Below are 19,746 nucleotides of genomic sequence, written 5' to 3'. Positions count from 1 at the left end.
CCTTTCAGTGTACCAAAATCAACCGAAGAACATCTAAAGGTGTTACTGCTCAGTGAAAGGAGTCTTAACAGAAAACTCCACTCCCTGCAAGCTCTCCTCACCATAGAGAATGTAGATGTGTTTGCAGTTACTGATACATTTTTTTTAAAGCCACAGAAAGCACTGTGGCAGTACAGGGCTATAATGCCTTCCACACATTTAGGCCACCTAGTGCATAGGAAGGGATAAAAAGGTGAAGGTGTCACAATTGGCATCAAAACAAATACACCTCAAGAGTGGTCAAACAGTATGACACATTTGAGCTTTTCCATGTCCAAATTACCATGGGCAAAGTCTCATACCATAACCTTTCAAGCTGTAGGTCCACCTCAGTGACCCAGGAAACCCACAATACATACTTAAACATACTGGATACATACTCCAGTCAGCCCAACACTGTATTCATGGGTGAATTTAACTACCCCGTTGTAAACTTGGAATCATACACTATCCCAAGATTGCAGGCCCAGAGATTCCTGGACTTTGTAAACACAAACTTCTTGGACCACCTAGTCAACACACCCACTAGACGTACTGACATCCTTGACCTGATCCTCATAAACATGGGAGAACATTGCACCCTCTAAGTATAATTTCCTCACTGGTCTGGTCAGACCATAAAGTTGTCTCCTTTGAAATAAACATAAAACCTGGGACCCCAATTAATGCTGGAACTTTTAGGAATTATTTTAATGCAAATTTCCTACTATTAAGTGACACACTGTCAAAATGTCAACTCCCCCCAACCCTGAGAATACTATTGCCAATGTAATGTTTTTCACAGAATCATTAATGCCTGCATAGAGGCAGCTGTAGTTGTCTGTAATAAGCACAGGACAAACAAAAAGCAAGCCACCCTAGTGGAATCCCACCATTGTTACATTGTATAATGAAAGGAAGAAAATCCTGACATAAATTAGGAAGTGCAATGCTTAACATGGTAAAAATTCCCTCATCAATCTAAGCAAGCAACTCAAGGAACTAATCAAGTGCACTTAGCCAACTTTGAGGTAAAAATAATTTCCAGGGCCACAGATAATCACAAGGCATTCTTTAGCTATGTCCATATTCTCAAAGGTGGTACCTAACAATGTGTTGAACTAATTGTAATTGGAGCCACCTGTAGTGAGCTGGAAGATGTAGCAAATCTACTGACTGACAAATTTAGCTCCATATTTTCCACCCTGTGACCCCCTCTCCCCAACCTGACTCAACTCGGGACCAACCATAACTCCTGAACTGACACTAGGGAACAGGTCCACAATGCACTCCATAATCTGGATGGTGCAGTGGTGCAGCGGTTTGCATTGTTGCCTCACAGCAAGAGGTTCTCTGGTTTGATATCAGCTGGGTGCCTTCTGTGCAGAGTCTGCATGACGTCCCTGCATTCCTGTGGGTTTCCTCTGGATGCTACGGTTTCCTCATACAGTTACAAAGACATGTGTCTGGAGTGTTTCTTCCTGGGCTTCCACTGAAAATTGGCTTGTTCCAAGTCAGACTTTCCTGGTTAACAAATGTTAAATAAACAAAACCAAGAATACTGCAACAATGGGCTGTAATAGTATTCCAGGATGCCTCTTTAATATCCTGAAACATGATTTAGCAGGAGCACTAGAATCACTATTTAACCATAGCCTCCAGATAGGCTTCATGCCATGTGAATGGAGGACCGCAACTGTTATCCCACTGTACAAGGGCTGACCAACTACAGACCCATATGTATGACTTGTCTCATAAGCATAGCCATGGAAGGAATTATAATGGAAATGATAAACAGTAACATAAAAACCTTCATACACAGGATCTAGCCCAGTTTGGTTTAATCAAGGGCAGGTCATCTCTACTCAGTCTATTGGACTTCTTTGAGAAAGTCACAAAAGCAATGAATGAGGGTAAAATTATTTTATTGTACTTAAGTTGACCTGGCCAAAGTATTCAACACAGTACCCCACTTGGGTATTGTAGCCAAATTAATGAAATTGGGTATAAATCTCTATGTCAGCCACCGGATAGCTAGTTGGTTCACTAATATCATCCAGGAAGTTAAGATAAGGGTGTCTACCTCCACAAAGAGGTCAGTCGCTAGTGGAGTCCCCTTGGGAACCATCCTTTTTGGGATCTGCTTCTCTGAAATCAAGGCCAACATCAAGGGCAACTGGCTGACTAAGTTTGCAGATCATTGAAATTAGGCACAGTCAAAGAATCCACCAAAGACATAAATACTCTTCAAGAACAGACTAATAACTGGTGCCAAAGCCACAGTCTACAACTCAATGTAAAGAAATGCATAATAGTATCCTTTGGTAAGACAGCTTCTCCTGGAAACTATCACATTGATAATACAGCCCTAAGAGTAGACCCAGTGATCAGGGATTTGGGAATTCATGTAGACAGTAACTTGGTCTTTGACCATCATATGTCCATGGTAGTAAGATTATTCTATATTATGCAACTTATAAGCAAGGGCATGGTATCTAGGTCCAAGGATGTCATTATTCCACAGCACTTGGCCCTGCTCAGGCCAATCATTGAGTACAGTGCCCCTCTTTGGTTGGTAGGCATTTGCAACAACTGGAGCATCGACAAAGGTTTCTCACAAAAAGAATACAAGGTATAAACATCAAGTCGTACATGGACTACCTCAGAGCCCTATCACTGTATTTTGTTTCTTAGAAAATGCTGTGATGCAAACTATGCGTGGCCAACAGAGCATCCTCTGATCCCACTGTGATGGGCGTGTTGCACATCTGCAAAACACATAGCATCAGAATTAGGCGAGCTAGGAACTTAACCCTCATCTGTAACATAAATAGGACATGTTGGAGGAACAGGTATGTCTCTTGTACTACCTCTTCTCTGGAACCACCTTCCCATCCATGTGAAGCAAAATTCTTCCATAAACCAATTCAAGTGTAACTTGGACCAGTGGATTGGGAAGCAGAAATGTATCCCTGTACTGGCACCTAAGTCTTCAGTAGACAGAGGAAACCTGTTAATGCTGGACTACCCATGCTGAAGCCTACATATACTCCTTAAAATACCTTTAGGTTATCAAAACTTGTACATTCAGGAAGCATTGTTAGGGTTAAAAAGGCCCCCTGGGGTCTTTAGGTTAGTAATCACCTATAAACCTTGTGACTACTTGCCCATTCATGCTCCTCCTGAATACACACCACACAGAATGGCAAGCCTTTTAATCTATCCCACAGTCTAGGTTTCCATCTTCTCCGTGGTATCCGATTACGGTAGTCAAAGGGGTTCTGAGAATTATATAACAGGGGTACATATGAAAGTGGGAATGCCTTTCCCCATTCCAGGGGATTCCTCCACATCCTGTGAACCAAACATCCCTGTTTCCTCCAGTTTTGGAGCACATTGCCTCAGGTGTTTATAGAATTAGTGCCCTCAGATCAGAAACACAGAGATTTTTATTCAAGGTTTTTTTGTGGTTCCAAAGAAAGAGGGAACATGAAAATCAGTCCTAGAACTCTCCTGTCTTGACCTCTGTGTCAGGGCCCCAAAGTTCAAATTGTTATCCCTCAAAACTTGATTACCACTCATCCCACCCCCACCCCACCCCCAGTTTAATGGAAACATTAAATGTAAATGATACTTATCATAGAATTTATAAAGCATTTATCCGTTTCTTAAGATTGTTGGTATCTGGCTTATTTTATCAGTTCTCTGCCTTACCCTTTGATCTTTCTACTATACCAAGGGTATTTATAAAGTGTCCTGCTCAATTAATGGCTTACTGCAAACTTCAAAACATTCCCATCTTTCCATATTTGGATAATTGTTTTATATTTGGAGACTTTTTGTTTGTCAATTGTCAAGATTCTTTGTCATGTCAAGAAAATACTACTCAGTCTGGGGTTTTAAGACACTCAGAGAAATCATCTCTCATTCCTTCCCACTGAATATTTTTTTTCTGGGATGTCTTCTAGATACTTCCCTAGAAGAGTCTCTATTCCACTAGACAAAGTAGAACTCTGCAAATAAATCTTTATGAGCCTTTAAAACCAGTCTCTGACATCTGCTAAAGAAATTCTTAGGATTCTGGGTTTCATGGCCTTTATGATTATCACACTTTCCTTGGACTGACTTCACTTGAAAGAAATTCAATGGTACCTCAGGTCAGTCAGGTCTCAAGGTCAACACCCTTTATCTTTTTAGATTTTGGTATTGGGGATTGTGACAAGGAGGTGTTGTAGTGGGTGCTCCAGTTCTGTCTCAACCAGACCCCTCCCCTTCTCCTTTCCCCCTCCATTTCAGTCTGTTGCAACAGATGCCTCAGGCTTAGCTGGGGGCAGGGCTGTTTCAAAAGGGGTGAAAGTGCAAGGTCTGTGAAACAAGCAGGATCAGACAAAAGCATATGTATGTCAAAGAGATGCTGACAGTAAGCAGTCCTTTGAAAGCCTTATGCCATCTCTGGTCTCCAGGACCGCTGCAAGCTGTTGCAGACAACACCACAGTGATGTGGTATGTAAACAAACACTCTTTGCAGACTTACAATGATGTCTTTGGATTTGGCAATTTAGCAGAGTCAGACTCTTCAAGCGTCATACATTCTGTCAGAGGAAAACAATTATCTGGACCAGGACAGACCCTCATGAATGGAAACTAAACCTGGGGAGTTTCCAGGAATTGATGCAGCAGTGGGGATCTGCTTACCTTCTTTCAAAACAGACAGAGAAATTCTCCTCCAGAATTTCTTGCACACAGACTAGGAAGACATATGAATTCTCATTCTCATGGTCAGGAATGTCTGTATATGCTTTTCCACTGATACCCAGGATTCTTCTAAAGATTCAGAAGGATATACCAAAAGTAGTGATGTTGACTCCCTTTTGACCTAGACAGCAGTGGTTCTCCCTTTTGGAAATGGCCAAGTGCAGCTACCACAGGCTTCCCCACAGACTGGAGTTGCTTACACAAGAGAAGGGTGTTTCAATGCCCCCCCCCCCCCAACCTGATAACTTTTCATCAGACTGCCTGGATGCCTCTTTAGGCACCTTTTTCTCTGAGGATATGCAACTGGTACTGAAAGAGGTAAAACATGCTACTAGGAAATCATGTATGTGCAAGTGGAAGAGATTTTTCTAGTTGATGCATTACTAAGAATCAAGATATTTTTAAAGCCCAGGTGCCTCTGGTTCTGTGTAATATTTGAAAGTTGTTATCCTGTGGCCACTTGATCCCCGTTTTCTGCTCTGATACAAGCCAAACACCTTTTTAAGGGGTTATGTGTATCTGTCCACTTAGAAAACAGGTGGCTTCACCTTGGGATCTTAATGTTATGCTGGAGAAACTGACACTTCCTCCTTTTGAACCAGCCCATCAGGCTGTTTTGACATTCTTTTTTTTTTTTCCAATAATTTTTATTTTTATTTTTACATTAATAAATGTCACAAATAAAAACTGTCTTACAACATGACTATATATATATATATATATATATATATATATGTGTGTGTGTGTGTGTGTGTGTGTTATACATTGATGTCAAATACCACAGGATATAGGTCGTACAACATATCTATTTACACTATGTACATAGATGCTTTCACTGTTAGTTCCACAGTTATATAGACAGTATATACATTCGTAATATCCAAGTTATTATTTAATATCTGAATTTGTATGTGTTCTTTGGTTCCATTATAGTGTATTTCTAAGTTGCTGTGATGAATTATGCTAATATGATATTAAAGGTTTGTTCCCAAATCTCTCTGGATTTCATGTTTTTGTTTCTTTTATCTATTACTATTTTATGAGCTAAAAGGTGTTGTATAGCTACTTGTTTAAAACCCTCCCAAGAGATATTTATCGTATCTAGCCATTTAAAAGCTATATACAGTTTAATTAGTAGGAAAATTGTTAAAAGTGTATTTGCTTGTTTTCTAGGTATGTTGGGTGGGAGAATGTGTAATAGAGTGAATTCCCAAGTTAATGTTGATGTTTGATAACCTGTTTTTTGTAATTGTACCTTGAGAGAGTTCCAGAGTTTATAGACACATTTACAGCTCCAAAATACATGGATTAAGTCAGCTATCTGGTCCTTACAGTGTGGGCAGAAAGGTGATTTTGATGTGTTAAATTTGTGTAGGATTGCAGGTGTAAAATAAGCATTATCATTGATCATGAGCTGAGTGTATGCTAACTTTTTGAGGGGTGTAATCTTCAGTGTTAGATTGATTGCCTGGCTTATTTGCTGATCATCTATGGATGGTTTAATTTTTCTCCAGTAGTTAGAGAAGAGGAGGTCTTTCTGGTATTTGATTTCATTTATCATTTTATATGAATTAGTAATAGTTTTCTTTGTTGTGATAATAGTTTTCCAAAACCTGCTACAAGTTTCTATGTCACTATTGGTCATAGTAACATTTTGGAGGTAAGTAGAACACAGTTCTTTGATTTGTCTTAGGATTATTATGCGTGATTTAGGGAGGTTTAAGTTGGTCCTCATTTCTTGTATTGAACAGTTAAGGTAGGGATAAATATCTTGGATTGTTTTATCTTTCAGTCTGGGAAAAGGGACTAAGTCCAGCATCTTATTGTTTATTTTTAAATTTGGGTTTTTATGAAGGGGTTGCAGTATTGTCATGGCTTGTCTAAGGTTCAAGAATTGAAAGAGTTTTTGCACTAAGTTGATAGAATGTTTTAAGGGCTCTATAATGTTGTAAGTTTGTATTTCTTTCTGCTTCAGGAGTGGAAGTGCTTTGGGATTGAAACCTAGAGCTTTAATATATCTATAATAGATGGTCACCCAAAGAGGAGACCAATTTTCCATTGACGGGTTATGTTCAGCTATTCTTAATATTCTGTTAGTGTTAATGATCGAGTAGTACATTTTAAAATCTGGCAGATTTAGTCCTCCTCTGCTTTTTGGGAGTGTTAATTTTGGATAAGAGATTCTGTTTTTTTTGGGTTCCCATATAAATTTTGCTAGGAAGGTATAAATTTGTTTGAAGAATTTATTATGTATTGTTGTCTGTGATGTCATGAATATATACATTAGTCTAGGTAAAATGTTCATTTTGATTATTGATACTTTGGCCAAGAATGGTAGTTTTAGGTTGTTCCATCTTTTACAGTCTTGCATTATATTTTGCCATTTAAGGTTTACATTGTGTTGGTAGAAGTCTTTTTGTTATTCTGGAAAAAGGTGATTCCCAGATATTTAGTTTCTTCTTTTATTTTTATTGTGTTTAACAAAGGTAATAGTGAGATGAGTTTGGGTGTTTTTAGGGGGAAAATATTAGTTTTATTGAGGTTTAGTTTGTAGTTAGACATAGTCGAGAAATGCTCAATTGCAGCTATTATTTTGTTTATATCTGAATTTGGTGTAGTGCTGTATATGTGCAGATCATCCACAAATGCAGTGAGGTATATTTTGAAGTTGTGTATTGATGGAGGATTGTGGTATGTATTTTGTTTAATGTATAGAAAGAGTGGTTCTAGGTATAGGTTAAACAGGAAGGGTGATAATGGGCATCCTTGTCTTGTTCCATTTTTTATTAGAATCCTATTTGACCAAGTTTTATTTATATATAGAGATGTGTATGGGTTGCTATAGAGAGTTTGGATGATCTGAATGAAGTTATTGGGTATATTAAAGTAGGGTAGTGTTTGGAGTAAGAATTCTAGATTAACCCTACCAAATGCCTTGTGGGCATCCACTACCATTGTGTAGATGTTGATATTGTATCGGTTAGCATAGGATATTAGTGTATCTAATGTTAGTGTATTGTCACTAGTCTGTCTATGTGGTGTAAAACCGGATTGTTCTGGGGAAATGATTTTCTCTATCAGATTTTTCATTCTGTTTGCAAGTATAGAGGTAAATATTTTAGTATCTATATTTAACAGGGAAATGGGTCTGTAGCTGTTGGGGTTTTTGGGGTCTGTGTGTTCTTTTAATATAAAGATGGTTTTAGAGGCATTAAAGTGGATATCATTTATTTTATAGTTTATTATGTAATTCAGTGTATAGTATAGTAGTTTGGCTATCAAGGGGGAAAATGCTTTGTAAAATTCTGATGTGAGTCCATCCGGACCAGGAGCCTTATGCGCTTTTAAGTGTTTGATTGTTGTAATAATTTCACTGATGGATATCGGTTCAGTTAGTTTTTTTTGTTGGTCTAAATTGAGTTTAGGGAATTTCAGTTTTTGAAGGAAAAGAGTTCTATCTTCCTTTGAGGTTTGTAGTATTTGTGCTCCATATATTTGAGAATATGTTTGTTCAAATGTTTTAATAATGTCTTCATTTTTTGTGTAGTTTTTGTCTCTGTAGTTTTTTTCTGATATATTGGAGGCGTTTTTGTGTTGGGAGATAATTCTGGTCAGAGCTCTAGATGGTATTTGAGCTTCTTCTGCGTAAGTGGCTAACATTCTGGCTTCATAAAAAGATAGGTTCCTGGTTTCTAACATATATAGATCCCTTTGTAGTTTTAAAAGTTCTGCTTCTTTTTGGTTCTTAGGGTTATTTATTAGTTCTTTTTCAAGATGTTCTATTTTCCCTTTCAGTATATGCTCCTCTTTCAGTTGTATTTTTTATAGTATGCTGCTTTTTTGATAAACAATCCTCTAATTTGTGCTTTGGTTGCAGCCCATTCTATGTCAGTTGGTACTTGGGAGTTTGTGATATTTGTAAGAGCTATTTTTAGTATTGCTTCTGTTTCTTTTATTGCATCCATTTTGGAAAGTAAATGAGGGTTTAATGACCAATTATGACCCCTATTCTCTAAATATATCTTTTTGTCCCAGTTAATGTTCAATGTGATTCTGGTGTGATCTGAAAAGAACCTGGTATGTATAGTTATTGTTGGGTCCATGTTAATGAATATGTCGGGGATTAAGAAGAAGTCTATCCTTGACCACATTTTGTGGCATTGCGAATAGAATGTGAATTTCCCTGTTTTATCTGCACTGTTCCCATATTTAAAAGGGTCATATAGTTTGAAATCTTGTTTGAGTTCATTAAGGGCTAATGTGGCTTGTTTATTATGTGAATTGGTCAGATTAGATTTATCCTTTTTTGGGTTTTGATATGTGTTCCAGTCACCTCCAATCACTAGGTAGTGATCTTTAAATTGGTTTAAGGTTGGGTATAATGACATAAAAAAGTGTTGTTGGTTATTACAGGGTGCGTAAACATTAAGTACCATTATAGGTTTTGGTATTGTAGGACTACTAAATGTTACCTAACACCATCTTCCCTCCTTGTCAGCTTTTGTTTTAAGCATTTTTTCCTTAAATTGGTTTTTAATTATTATGGCAGCCCCAGCACTGTTTGTTTTCCCCTCTGAGGCTATAATTTGACTTATCCATTTCTTTCTGCTAATTTCTGCCCATTGCTCTGCAGTCAAGTGTGTTTCTTGTATTAGTATGATGTTGGCTGTGGTTTTTAATGTAAGGTGTAAGAATAGTTTTCTTTTCTTCTTGTTTTGGAGCCCTTTAACATTCCATGATTCTATTTCCCACATTTATTTATTAGGTGTATTCCGTAGACATGCCATGTATATTAGTTTTGTGTTGTTATCTTTGTATGTGTTACTGTTGGATGGTTTAGGAAAACATCTATTTATCCCCGTCCCTACTCTGTGCCTAACCACTATATCCCTGGACCAGGAATAATCAGGGGGGAGGAGGATGAAGGTTCGTTATATGGTTTACCTTTACGTCTAATCTTGGAATGTGTTTTCTTTTTAGATATAGATTTAATGCATATTATCCCCCCTGTGTTACTATAAACAATGTGGACAAAGCTGAACAAACTAGTTCCCTCAATAAACACTGCTACTTAATATCCCTAGCCTCTTCCAACATATTATTTATACAATTATGGTATTGCATTTAAGGTACAGCATGTATTGTTTTTGTCTTGTGACTAATTCTTTCTAATAGTATTTTTAAAACAGCATATTAATATACATTCCTCAGTAAATTATAGCAATATATGTACCATAGTAATATTGTTAAACAATCAGTCTTGACATTTTTACATTTTTCTTTCATTTGACTTCTTTTTCCTCCCCTTTATTTATTCAGAGTTCCGCCTTCTTTGGTGCCTGTAATGTTTTTCCACATCAATCTGTGTGGGTTGTAACATTTATACTTGGCACCTATTTATCAGAGGTAGGAAGTATAGAGAGAGAGACATAAAAAAAAAAAAAAAAAAAAACAGCTTAGCCAAACAGTCCTTCTGCTATAGTTAACATATTAAGGCTATATTTACATTACCCCAAGATTGTCAGGTTATTTTACTATTTTCCTGAGATTACTTTTATCCAGGATCCTTTAACACATTTCTAGTATTTACATAAAAATTTAACAATTTTTTTTCCTTTTTTCCCAATATTAATCTATGAGCTAGCCTGTTTCTGACAATTTATTTCTTGCCTATTATTTAAGGCTGGATTTTCATTCACCTACACAGTACTGGGTGTAATGTTTTAGTGAATGGTTCAGTTCAACAGTACCTTATTTCTTCAAGGTTTTGCTTGCAGGTTGGTTGACATCTATGGTGCAGCTTTCTTCTTTTAGCTGGTGCAGATAAATTTTCATTTTTCAGGCAGTAAAATCTTTTGGAGCTTGCTGAAATCCATTTTGTCTGACTGTTCTTAATGGAGTCTTCAAAATCGTAGGGGGACTGAATTTGCAGACTAATGTCCCAGAAGGAGGCTCCTTCCTATATTCGCGCATTGGAAACGGCAGTTTATTTTTGGTTCCTACCCAGGCTGTACTTCCTTTTCCTGTTTCTCATAGCTCACATCATGGATTTAAGGGCCTAGACAGCAAGGGGAAGCTTTTAGAGTTGGATCCCAGCTAGAGTGCTCATGAATGGGGTTGTTTTTTCACCCAAGGGTCCTTTATCATTTTTTGTGGATTTATTTCACTTCTGAAGGTGGAATTTGCTTGAAAATGGCCAGGAATGTCTCTTTTGCCTCTTTGGGGTTAGTGACCATGTATTTAACCTCTTTGATGTAGAAGATTAACTGGTTTGGATATTTCATCTGGAATTTGATTTTTTTTCTTAGGAACCTGTAGTATGGAGATATTAGTTGTCTTGCTTGTCTTATTTGTATTGGGAGGCCTTGAGCAAAGGAGATTTTATTATTATTCCAGGCGAGTGTGCCTTTTTTCTTTGCTGCCAGTATAATTTTATTTACATCTTGATAGTTTAATATTTTAATATAGACAGGTCTTGGTTTCAGTGGTGTTTGCATTTCCCTCAGGGCTCTGTGGGCTCTCTCTATTGTTATTTGCTGCATTTCTTCAGGTTCCTCTAGCATGGAATTTATTATTTGCTTGATTATTGGTATTAGATTGTTATGAAGTACAGTTTCAGGTATTCCTCTGATGATGATATTGTTCCTTCGAGATCTTGCTTCCAGGTCTGTTATTTTTGCTTGTAAGTTTTGTATTTCTTTGTCATGGGCATCAGTTCTTTGAGAAATAGAGTCTATTTTTATTTAATTTTCTATTATTTTGGAGTCAGATTTTTCCATTCTGGATATTATTTGGCTGAATGAGTCACCAAAGATTTGAAATTGTAATGATAGTCCTTTATTGCTTGCTGGATAGGTAATAAGGCAGATTTTATGTCTTCCAGATTAGCTGGCTGGTCTGACTTGGATTTATTTGTAGTTTTAGAGCTGTCAGTTTGGTTGTCTTTTGTCTTTTTGAAGTTGTGTCTTTCTCAGGTGAGGCTAGTACTGAGAATTTGGTCTTAGTTATTGTTGTTTCCATATTATTTTCCTCTTTTGACATCTTGCTGTATAGTGTTTTACCAATGTTGCAGTCAGATGCAGGGCCTTAGTAGCACATGGCTTAAGCTGTTATTCAGAAATCTTAGTTAATCCTGCTGTTTCTGAGCTGAATCTGTCACTTTTTCTTCCTCTTTTGTTTGCTGGATGATATTAGCAGTAAATATCTACAGTTATTTCTGTATTATTAATTCTGCGTTGCCTTCTGGGTTTGTTTTAATCCAGGGTATATTGGAGACCTAGGTGATAGCAGTGCTCACAGAACAGCGGCCATTTTGAACTCTGTTGTTTTGACATTCTTATCTTGAAAAACAGTGCGACTTTCTGCAAGAAGTGTGTCTTGAGTTACAAACTCTTATGGGTGATTCAACCCTGTCTCATTTTCCACAAGGACAGGATATCTTTCAGCAGAAATTATTTATTTATGCCTAAAGTGGTTTCAGAGTTTTCCTTGAATCAAGCAGGCAAATAATCCTCCTGTATTATTTCCAGAGCCTAAAAACAAGGGAGAAAGAAGTTTGCATGATTTAGATGCAGCTCAGAGATACCTGGACAGAAGAAAATTCTTCACGAAGGCAGAGCAACTATTTGTTTCCTCTGAAGGTTAGAAAAAAAGGACAAGAGCGTACTATTTCAAAATGGTTGTCTTATACCTTCTTTTCATTAATATCAGCATAACAAGTCACTTCTTGCAGGGTCAGGGCCCACTCTACCACAGCTGTGGCTTATTTTGTTGATGTTTGAAGAGGTGAAGTCAAAGCATCCTAGAGGCAACAACTTGTCCTCTGTACATACTTTTAAAAGAATTTATTTTTCAGGGGCTCCTGCATTCTTAATTTTCTACCTCCCTATATTTCTGAGCTCAGGTAATCTACCCCTACAGCTTAGGCTAACGCAGTAATAATCTACTGATAAATGTATTACAGCTGAGTAAATAAACTTAGCATAACAGTAGATGTTGGAATAGATCACTCTTGTAGTTGGGAAACCCTCCCTCTCTCTATTTTTTGTTAGCTTTTTTTCTAGGATGTGAATGTGTATACATATTGGGTATGTGTTTTGTACATAATATATTTTTTATGGTTGTAGCTGATTTGGTGAAACATTGAAAAAAGCAAATGTTCTTCATTTACTGGCTTAAGAAGCATTCTTTTAATGGAGGATTATCTGTGCAAGTTCGCAGTACAGCACGGAGTAGGTATTTGTCCTTTTCCTTCTGTTTTGTAATCTCTGAGTTGGTGTATATATCAGTAAAAGAGGGTTTAGGAGTACATGGGGGCTTACTTTCTGCATAAAGAAGATTTTTTTGTTGTTGTTTCGAACATTTGTGATTTTTCCCTGTTGTTTTGGCTTTTTCCTTTATGTATTTCTCAGGTTTCTGGTGTCCCTTCTTGTGGCAAAAAAGCTGTGAATTCACACCCGAACCACTGATTTTATGTGACTTTCCACAAATCAATGTGACATGTCCTGAAGCTTTGAATACTGTCTCGTGTTCATAAAGCAGGATTTAGTCCACATGTGATCTATTTGAACATTTATTGTTACTGTAAGTTTACTTACACAACTGTACTTTCTCTGTGGCTTCATTCATTTCAGAAATCTATAAAGATTGAAAAGGATTTGCATCATCGTAACCTCAGTATCTGACCACTGTGCATAATGGTATAGCACCTGAGATCACAGACTTTCACATACAGCAAATTTAGATGGTTGCCGAGGTCCTGGTGGTAGCCTATAAAGCTGTACTTAATCTACTTTTGCTATAAAAAAAACTGAAAGGGTTTTGGTATTTTCTTAAAAAAATAATAAACCAACGGGGAATTAGGTTTTTGCACTGTGTTCTGCTCATATTGGTCACCAAGAAGCCAAATGCAAAGATGATTTTTTTTTTCTTTCTTTTTCTAAGTTGGTAGGCTTTAAACTTCCCTTTTGTGGATGGTTATTATCTTTGTTTCAGTGGAATCATATGCCAATTTTTTTCAGTTTTCTTTGTGCCTGTGCCTGTTTCATTTCAGGCATGTTTTGCACCACTTTTTTATTTTCTTAGGGAATTCAGCATTAGATATACCTCAAAAACCACTTATTTGGCAAGTTTGTTCCTCTTTGTATTCCTACTTGGCTAGCCTTGGATTTTTTCCCATTTGGTCCTTAAATTGCCACAGTTATGAATTGATTGCTTTACTGCAAGACTATGTCATAATTTTCAAGGTCCAGAATTTTGCAGAATGTACCTGGTTTTGGCTCATATTTTATGCTAAGTCCCTCATGAATTTTTAAATTTTTTTCTAGTAAATCACGGAGTATTACAGTCATTAATGCCAGATGTTGGGTGTTTCATACTTTATATTGTTCAAAAAATGTATATTGATGAAAGGTGTCTTTTTTATTAACTTTTTACTTGAATTTGGATAATATTTATAAATGGTTCATGACTTTGGGCCTATGTTCCCCCCATTATTTTTATCTTTGTCCAGAATTCTTGAGCAAAGAAGTTAAGAAGCATGCAATGCATATATATTTTGACATAATTGTTATCCTGTGTTTTTATCACATTGTATGTATCGTATTGTTACTTGTGCATTATCAGATTGTATGTATTGTATCACTGTGGAGCTTTTCTGTCTGGGCCTCCACTGAAAATGGGCACTTTTTGGTCCAATGGATCTTCCCGGTAAACAAATGCAATAAATAAATAAATATTAATGTTTAATTTTTGTACTATTATGTAAAAGACATTACAGGTATTTAAACTTGTGTATTTTTTTCAGACTGAACTGCAGCTGCTGTAGGAATTTTCTTGAAAAATGAACATTTGCACTCTATAATAAAAACTGGGATATGACTTACGGACATGAATTCAGGTAATTGGTTTTATCTCCCTGTTGAGCTGTTAAGAATGTAAGTTTGTGAGTGAATGTCTAAACCTTGAGTTTGTTTTTCCAAGAACTTTGGAGTAGTTCTGCTTCTGTGGAATAGGTTCTTCTTACTGATTAGAATAAAAGCATGAGCTGTATCCATATTTGTGACATTACACTTTAGAGTTTTAAAGAGTTCCATACATCTGTAGTGGAGCTCAAGTTTTGAGTTTTATTTCTAGTATAATTTCTTTTCATCTTCCTGCAAAGTCACTGGGTACAGAGTTGCTTGCTTATTTTGTTTAGAAAGTTTATTTTTCTTTTTTTCTTTTCAGGTTTGGCTTAGTGGAGGTATTCTTGTAGTGTGAAATGTGTACTAATAAAGTAGGGATTAAAGGCCATATCAATGCTAAACACAATTGAAAAGCATTTGTGTCATTGTCCCAAAGGATACTTCACATTTGTGCAGTCTTGCATAGTACTGATATGCAAACAAATGTGTTTTGTATCGTTTTGCCTTGGAATATGATTTATAAAGGGTACTATTTCTATGTCAAGCTATCAGATATTGCATAGATTAGTGAAAAAAACAAACATAGAATCATGAGTACTCGCATATGTTTGCATGGGCATGTACACACACACACACACACACACACACACACACACACACACACACATATCACATCTAATAAAATCACAGGTAATATTTGTCATATTGATCACTTTTGCAGTAGCCCTACCTACATGGGTTATATCCTTCCAAAGCTATAACAGCCTGTCAGCTTCCAAAGCTTCAGGGCACCTTCTACACACCCAAACTCTTAAGCAGCTCCGAGCTTTACTGCCACCGAAGAGTGTGCTCCTCTTAAGTTTTTTGAGGATTGACTGTCAGCTTGTTCTTTCTTTCACTGGGCAGATAAGTTCTCTTTGAGGAAAAAAAATCTATTTTCTTATTTTTGTTGATGTTTTATTACTTTCTTCTTCAGGAAAGTTATATTAAAGCTAGGGGTGTTTTGTTTTATGGACTGTCTCAGGGCTTTAAAGTACTTTTAAATGGAGCACTCTTGTTTTCCGTCAGTTTGAAAGTAGTGTAAAGTGACTGAAAACATTTTGTTCTGTGGAGAAGTTGTGTTGATTTTTCTTTTGTGGTGTTGGTATAGTGTTTTAAAGTGTATTTTACTTTGTGTTTTTTCTGTTGAAAAAATAAATCTGATGTTGTTAATCCTCTTTCCATTCATCACTGATGGGTTCGGTACCGAGCACTTGGAACCGAGTTGGCCTTTTTAACAAGCTCGCGCCAGCCAAAATACTCTCGAGCTAAGCTTCTACCCAGAATGCCCTTCTCCCCGTTACCTCAGATTTCATTTGCTGCATAGCCGTAAAGACGCATTTCAGCCGAGCTCTCAGCTAAATGGAACTTTATTTGATATTTTGTGTGGAAAACTTTTGATATTTTTCTCTTTTAGTGAGCGATTAGCATCTCTGGTATTTTTTCTTCTGTCAGACCTTGATCTTTCTGCTCTGCTCTACCCATAGTTACCGTTGGTAAACTTCTAAGTGCCATTGTTGGTACGGCCTTCTTCCCTTACTTTTGTGGTATTTTTCCTCCTTTCCTAGCCTGTTAGTGGTTTCTTCAGTAAGGTGTTTCTGTCTTACCTTTACTTATCATATAGTGTTACATCTGTGTGGTTTATCTTGTTTTTGAACTGTGTTTGACTTATTAGCACAGACTGGTTAAACTGTTTGCCTGTGGTGTCTCTCTTTCAAGATGTCGGATAAGAAAGGTACTTCAGGGTTTAAGCATTGTGCTTCATGTAAAGGCAAGTTACCTAAGAGTGATTCTCATGGGTTCATAGGTAGGTACTAAGCTATTGGCCCTAGGGCCTATATAAGTTTAGCCAAAAAGGTACCCTGGCTTTCGCCACACAAGAAAATGATTTTTCTGTGCCCCTGTCGAACAGAGACCCAGAGGTGATCCCCGGGGTGAATTTCCTATTTCCCATCCAATCATCAAGATTTTTCTTGACGAGTGCTAATGAGGAGTTTTGTTTGATATACATAGGGTAGGTAGTTTGTTCCAGAGTATGGGAAGTCTGTGGGACAGGAATCTATCCCTCCAGCATGTTCTGTTTATTGTGGTGACAAGGTGTAGGTCCCTAGAGCGTATAGCTTGGAGGGATTGGGATTTCTTTAAGTGGAGCATGTCCAACAGCTCTGGGTTTAACATAGCTTTGTATGTTAGGCAGAGATCACCTCTGAAATTATGATGATTGTGTATACTGTTTGGGGGTGCCCCACCTTTTGGTGCAACCTCCTTGTGACATTTGTCAGAGTTTCAGTCAACGCACTCTTAAAGAGCGCAAAAATAAACTGATACTGAAAGGGTTACTTAAGTCTCCCTTTTCAGAGGCCATTTCTGTGATGGAAGTCTCAATCCCTCCTACAAAGGACAAAAAGAGGTCCCACTCGGTTCCCTCCTCACCATCGGGTGATCAGGGTAAACCCGTGAAATCAAAGGTCCCTAAGTTTTCCTCTGAGCATAAATCTGCCTCGACGGCTCCGTCCTTGTCAGTTCCGTGCAACTCGAAACCTACGATATCGGCGCCAGCTTTGGCACCGATCCTGCCTCCGGCAAGGATGATAGACCTCACTGCGATTACTACCACTTTGGCACCTGTGGCCACTACGGCTAAGGCACGCCTTCAATGACTTTGTTAGTTACAATTTTGGAACCTACCGATGTTCTTCGTGTTTCACTGTTGCAGTCATTACATTTGGGTTATCTGCTTGCAGGTAGCCCTCAGTTGGCCTGATTAACAAAGTCTTGGGTCCTGCATCGGTTGCTGTCTCTTCTTCCATGACGTCAGGTTGTCAGGGGTATAAAACATGCAGCCGATGTCATTACATCAGTCTTTCTTGCCGTGCGGTGCATGAAGCAGAAGCAGTTCGGAAGTGCCAGTCGGCCGACTCCTGAAATTTTCATTTTTGAGTTTCAGAACCGAAGTCTTCAACTAAAAGCTAAGTACCCCATTGGGGAAACTTTTTTTTGCTCCAAACCGATGTCAGTAAAAGTAAATAATTGCATTTCTTGTGGAAAGTAAATACCTCATAAAGATTTTAATTTGTACTGCATTCCTTGCCTAGGCCCTGACCACAACATACCTTGCTGTCGGTTTTGTGCCTTATTTAAACCACGAACTATCCGTCATCGGTATATTTGCGCTTCTAAATTTTTTGGTGCTCGGTTCAATTGTCCTGATATGTCTTCGGTAAGCCACCCGACTACCAACATTCCGAAGAAATGCACAGATAAAGACAGAGACAGGCCGCCTCCTTCGCCGGTACTCACTGAGGCGCTTTCGCAGCCCCTGATACCCACTACTTCAGATTTGCAGGCCTCTACTGAGACCCATTCAGATTCAGGCCGCGAGATGCTTCAACTGTGGAACCTGCGGATGTCTCTACCTCGGATGGGTCCGGAGCCACTGTGCAGGCACTGGCTTTTGAGGGTGTATTCAGGCCTACTGACTTGCATATTAAACCAAGCGCCATCATTTTCTTCAAGGCCTAAAACTCAAACCATGCCTAGAAAACTGATGCCCAGACTGCATGGTCAGGCCTCTATGCCTAAAGAACAAATGATAAGAATGACTGAAGACCTTATTACTTTAATCAGGGGAAGCCAACCTCCCCCCTCTGAGACCTAGGACTGAGTTTGCTTATGATACTTCTGACCAGGATTCTGAAATTTCTGTTTCCTCTGATGACCAGGATTTACCCTTATCTACCTATGAGGATTCTGATGCTGAGGACTCTATTCCCTCTGCTTCCCCCCCAGAGGATTTCTCTTTTGATGAAACCTTGCATACTCTCATGGAGCTTTTTTGTTGGGAAAGTCAGGATTTCTCTGATTCTAAAAAGAGGCTTATGGATTTCTTACTCCTGCCCCAGCACAGGCCTTTAGCTATACCTCCTCTACTGGACATTGTTGATGATGCCTTTTCGGAATCTAGCATGGCCCCTGACTCTTTACTTCCTGCTTCCAGAAAACCTGATAGATATTACAGGGTTCCTGACTCTCACAAGTTCCTTTTCAAAATTCCTACTGCGGATCCTGAAACCATTTCACAGGGACTCAAGGGCATTAAAGCTACTACTGCCAAAAATCCTACCCCCTCTGATAGAGACTCCAGGGAGCTGGATAGATGGGGTAAGAAGGTATACACTTCTGCAACTTTGGCCATTAGGACATTAAATTGCCAGTTTCATATGTTAAAGTATCAGCTGCATATTATTGGATTGCTTAAACAGAAAATGATGTTGACCCCTGATTGTGCTGAAAATAAGGATTTACAGGATTTAATGCATTCTGCTGAACAAGTTGGTAAACATACATTGCAATGTGGTTTTGATTCACTAGAGGCATCTTGCAGGGCTGCGGTAACTGGGTCTGTACTTAGAAGGCATGCTTGGCTTAAGGAGCAATCCTTGCCAGATCATGTTAAAGCAAAATTACTGGATGCTCCCTTAAATCAGGGCCACCTGTTTGGCAACAAGGCAGAAGTTCTTAAAAAGATAGAGGAAAAAGCTAAATCTATGTAAACTGTTAAAGACTTTTTACAAGTACAACCTCCAAGATTTAGTAGGCATTAGCCTTCTAAGAACTGGTCCTTTCCTGCCTCTTCCAGACCTTCTCAGTCCAAACCCAGATCCAGCAGAGCATCCAGGCTTCAGTCCCAGGGGATGCACAGGACTAAGCAGTGGGGGGACTCCACTTCCAAATTTGGGAGTAATAAAACTCCTCCCTATGGTAAACTGTCTCAATGACTTCTTTTTAAAACTTCCAAACACTTCTCAACTGACTGCCTCTTTGAGGGAAAAAATGCACTTCATGCAAAGAACTGGGGACTTATTACCCAGGACAAATGGGTTTTAATTATAGTGTCCCAAGGATACAGATTTCACTTCCACACGTCACCAACTCCAAGCGGCTGGCCAGATCTACCTCCAAAGCAGTGGGCAGAGGCCCAAAAGCAAGTACTTTCTCTCTTATGTATAGGGGCTATTCAATTGGTACC

General features: G+C 38.3%; 1 protein-coding gene across 5 annotated transcripts in view; it reads left to right on the top strand.

The window, feature by feature from the left end:
- Nucleotides 1-19,746, top strand: part of PTPDC1 (protein tyrosine phosphatase domain containing 1) — a 1,141,579-nt gene that overhangs the window by 67,181 nt on the left and 1,054,652 nt on the right. For all 5 annotated transcript variants that reach the window (XM_044078123.1, XM_044078118.1, XM_044078120.1 and 2 more), the window contains one exon: nucleotides 14,579-14,671. In XM_044078123.1, coding sequence (XP_043934058.1) covers nucleotides 14,662-14,671 — 10 coding nt within the window. In that variant the 5' untranslated portion in view covers nucleotides 14,579-14,661. The remainder of the gene's footprint in view (nucleotides 1-14,578; nucleotides 14,672-19,746) is intronic.

The sequence above is a fragment of the Protopterus annectens genome, chromosome 7.part0 (assembly GCF_019279795.1).
Source record: "Protopterus annectens isolate FY-2018-M chromosome 7.part0, PAN1.0, whole genome shotgun sequence".
Classification (NCBI taxonomy): Eukaryota; Metazoa; Chordata; order Ceratodontiformes; family Protopteridae; genus Protopterus; species Protopterus annectens.
This window is presented reverse-complemented; position numbering and strand designations above follow the sequence as displayed.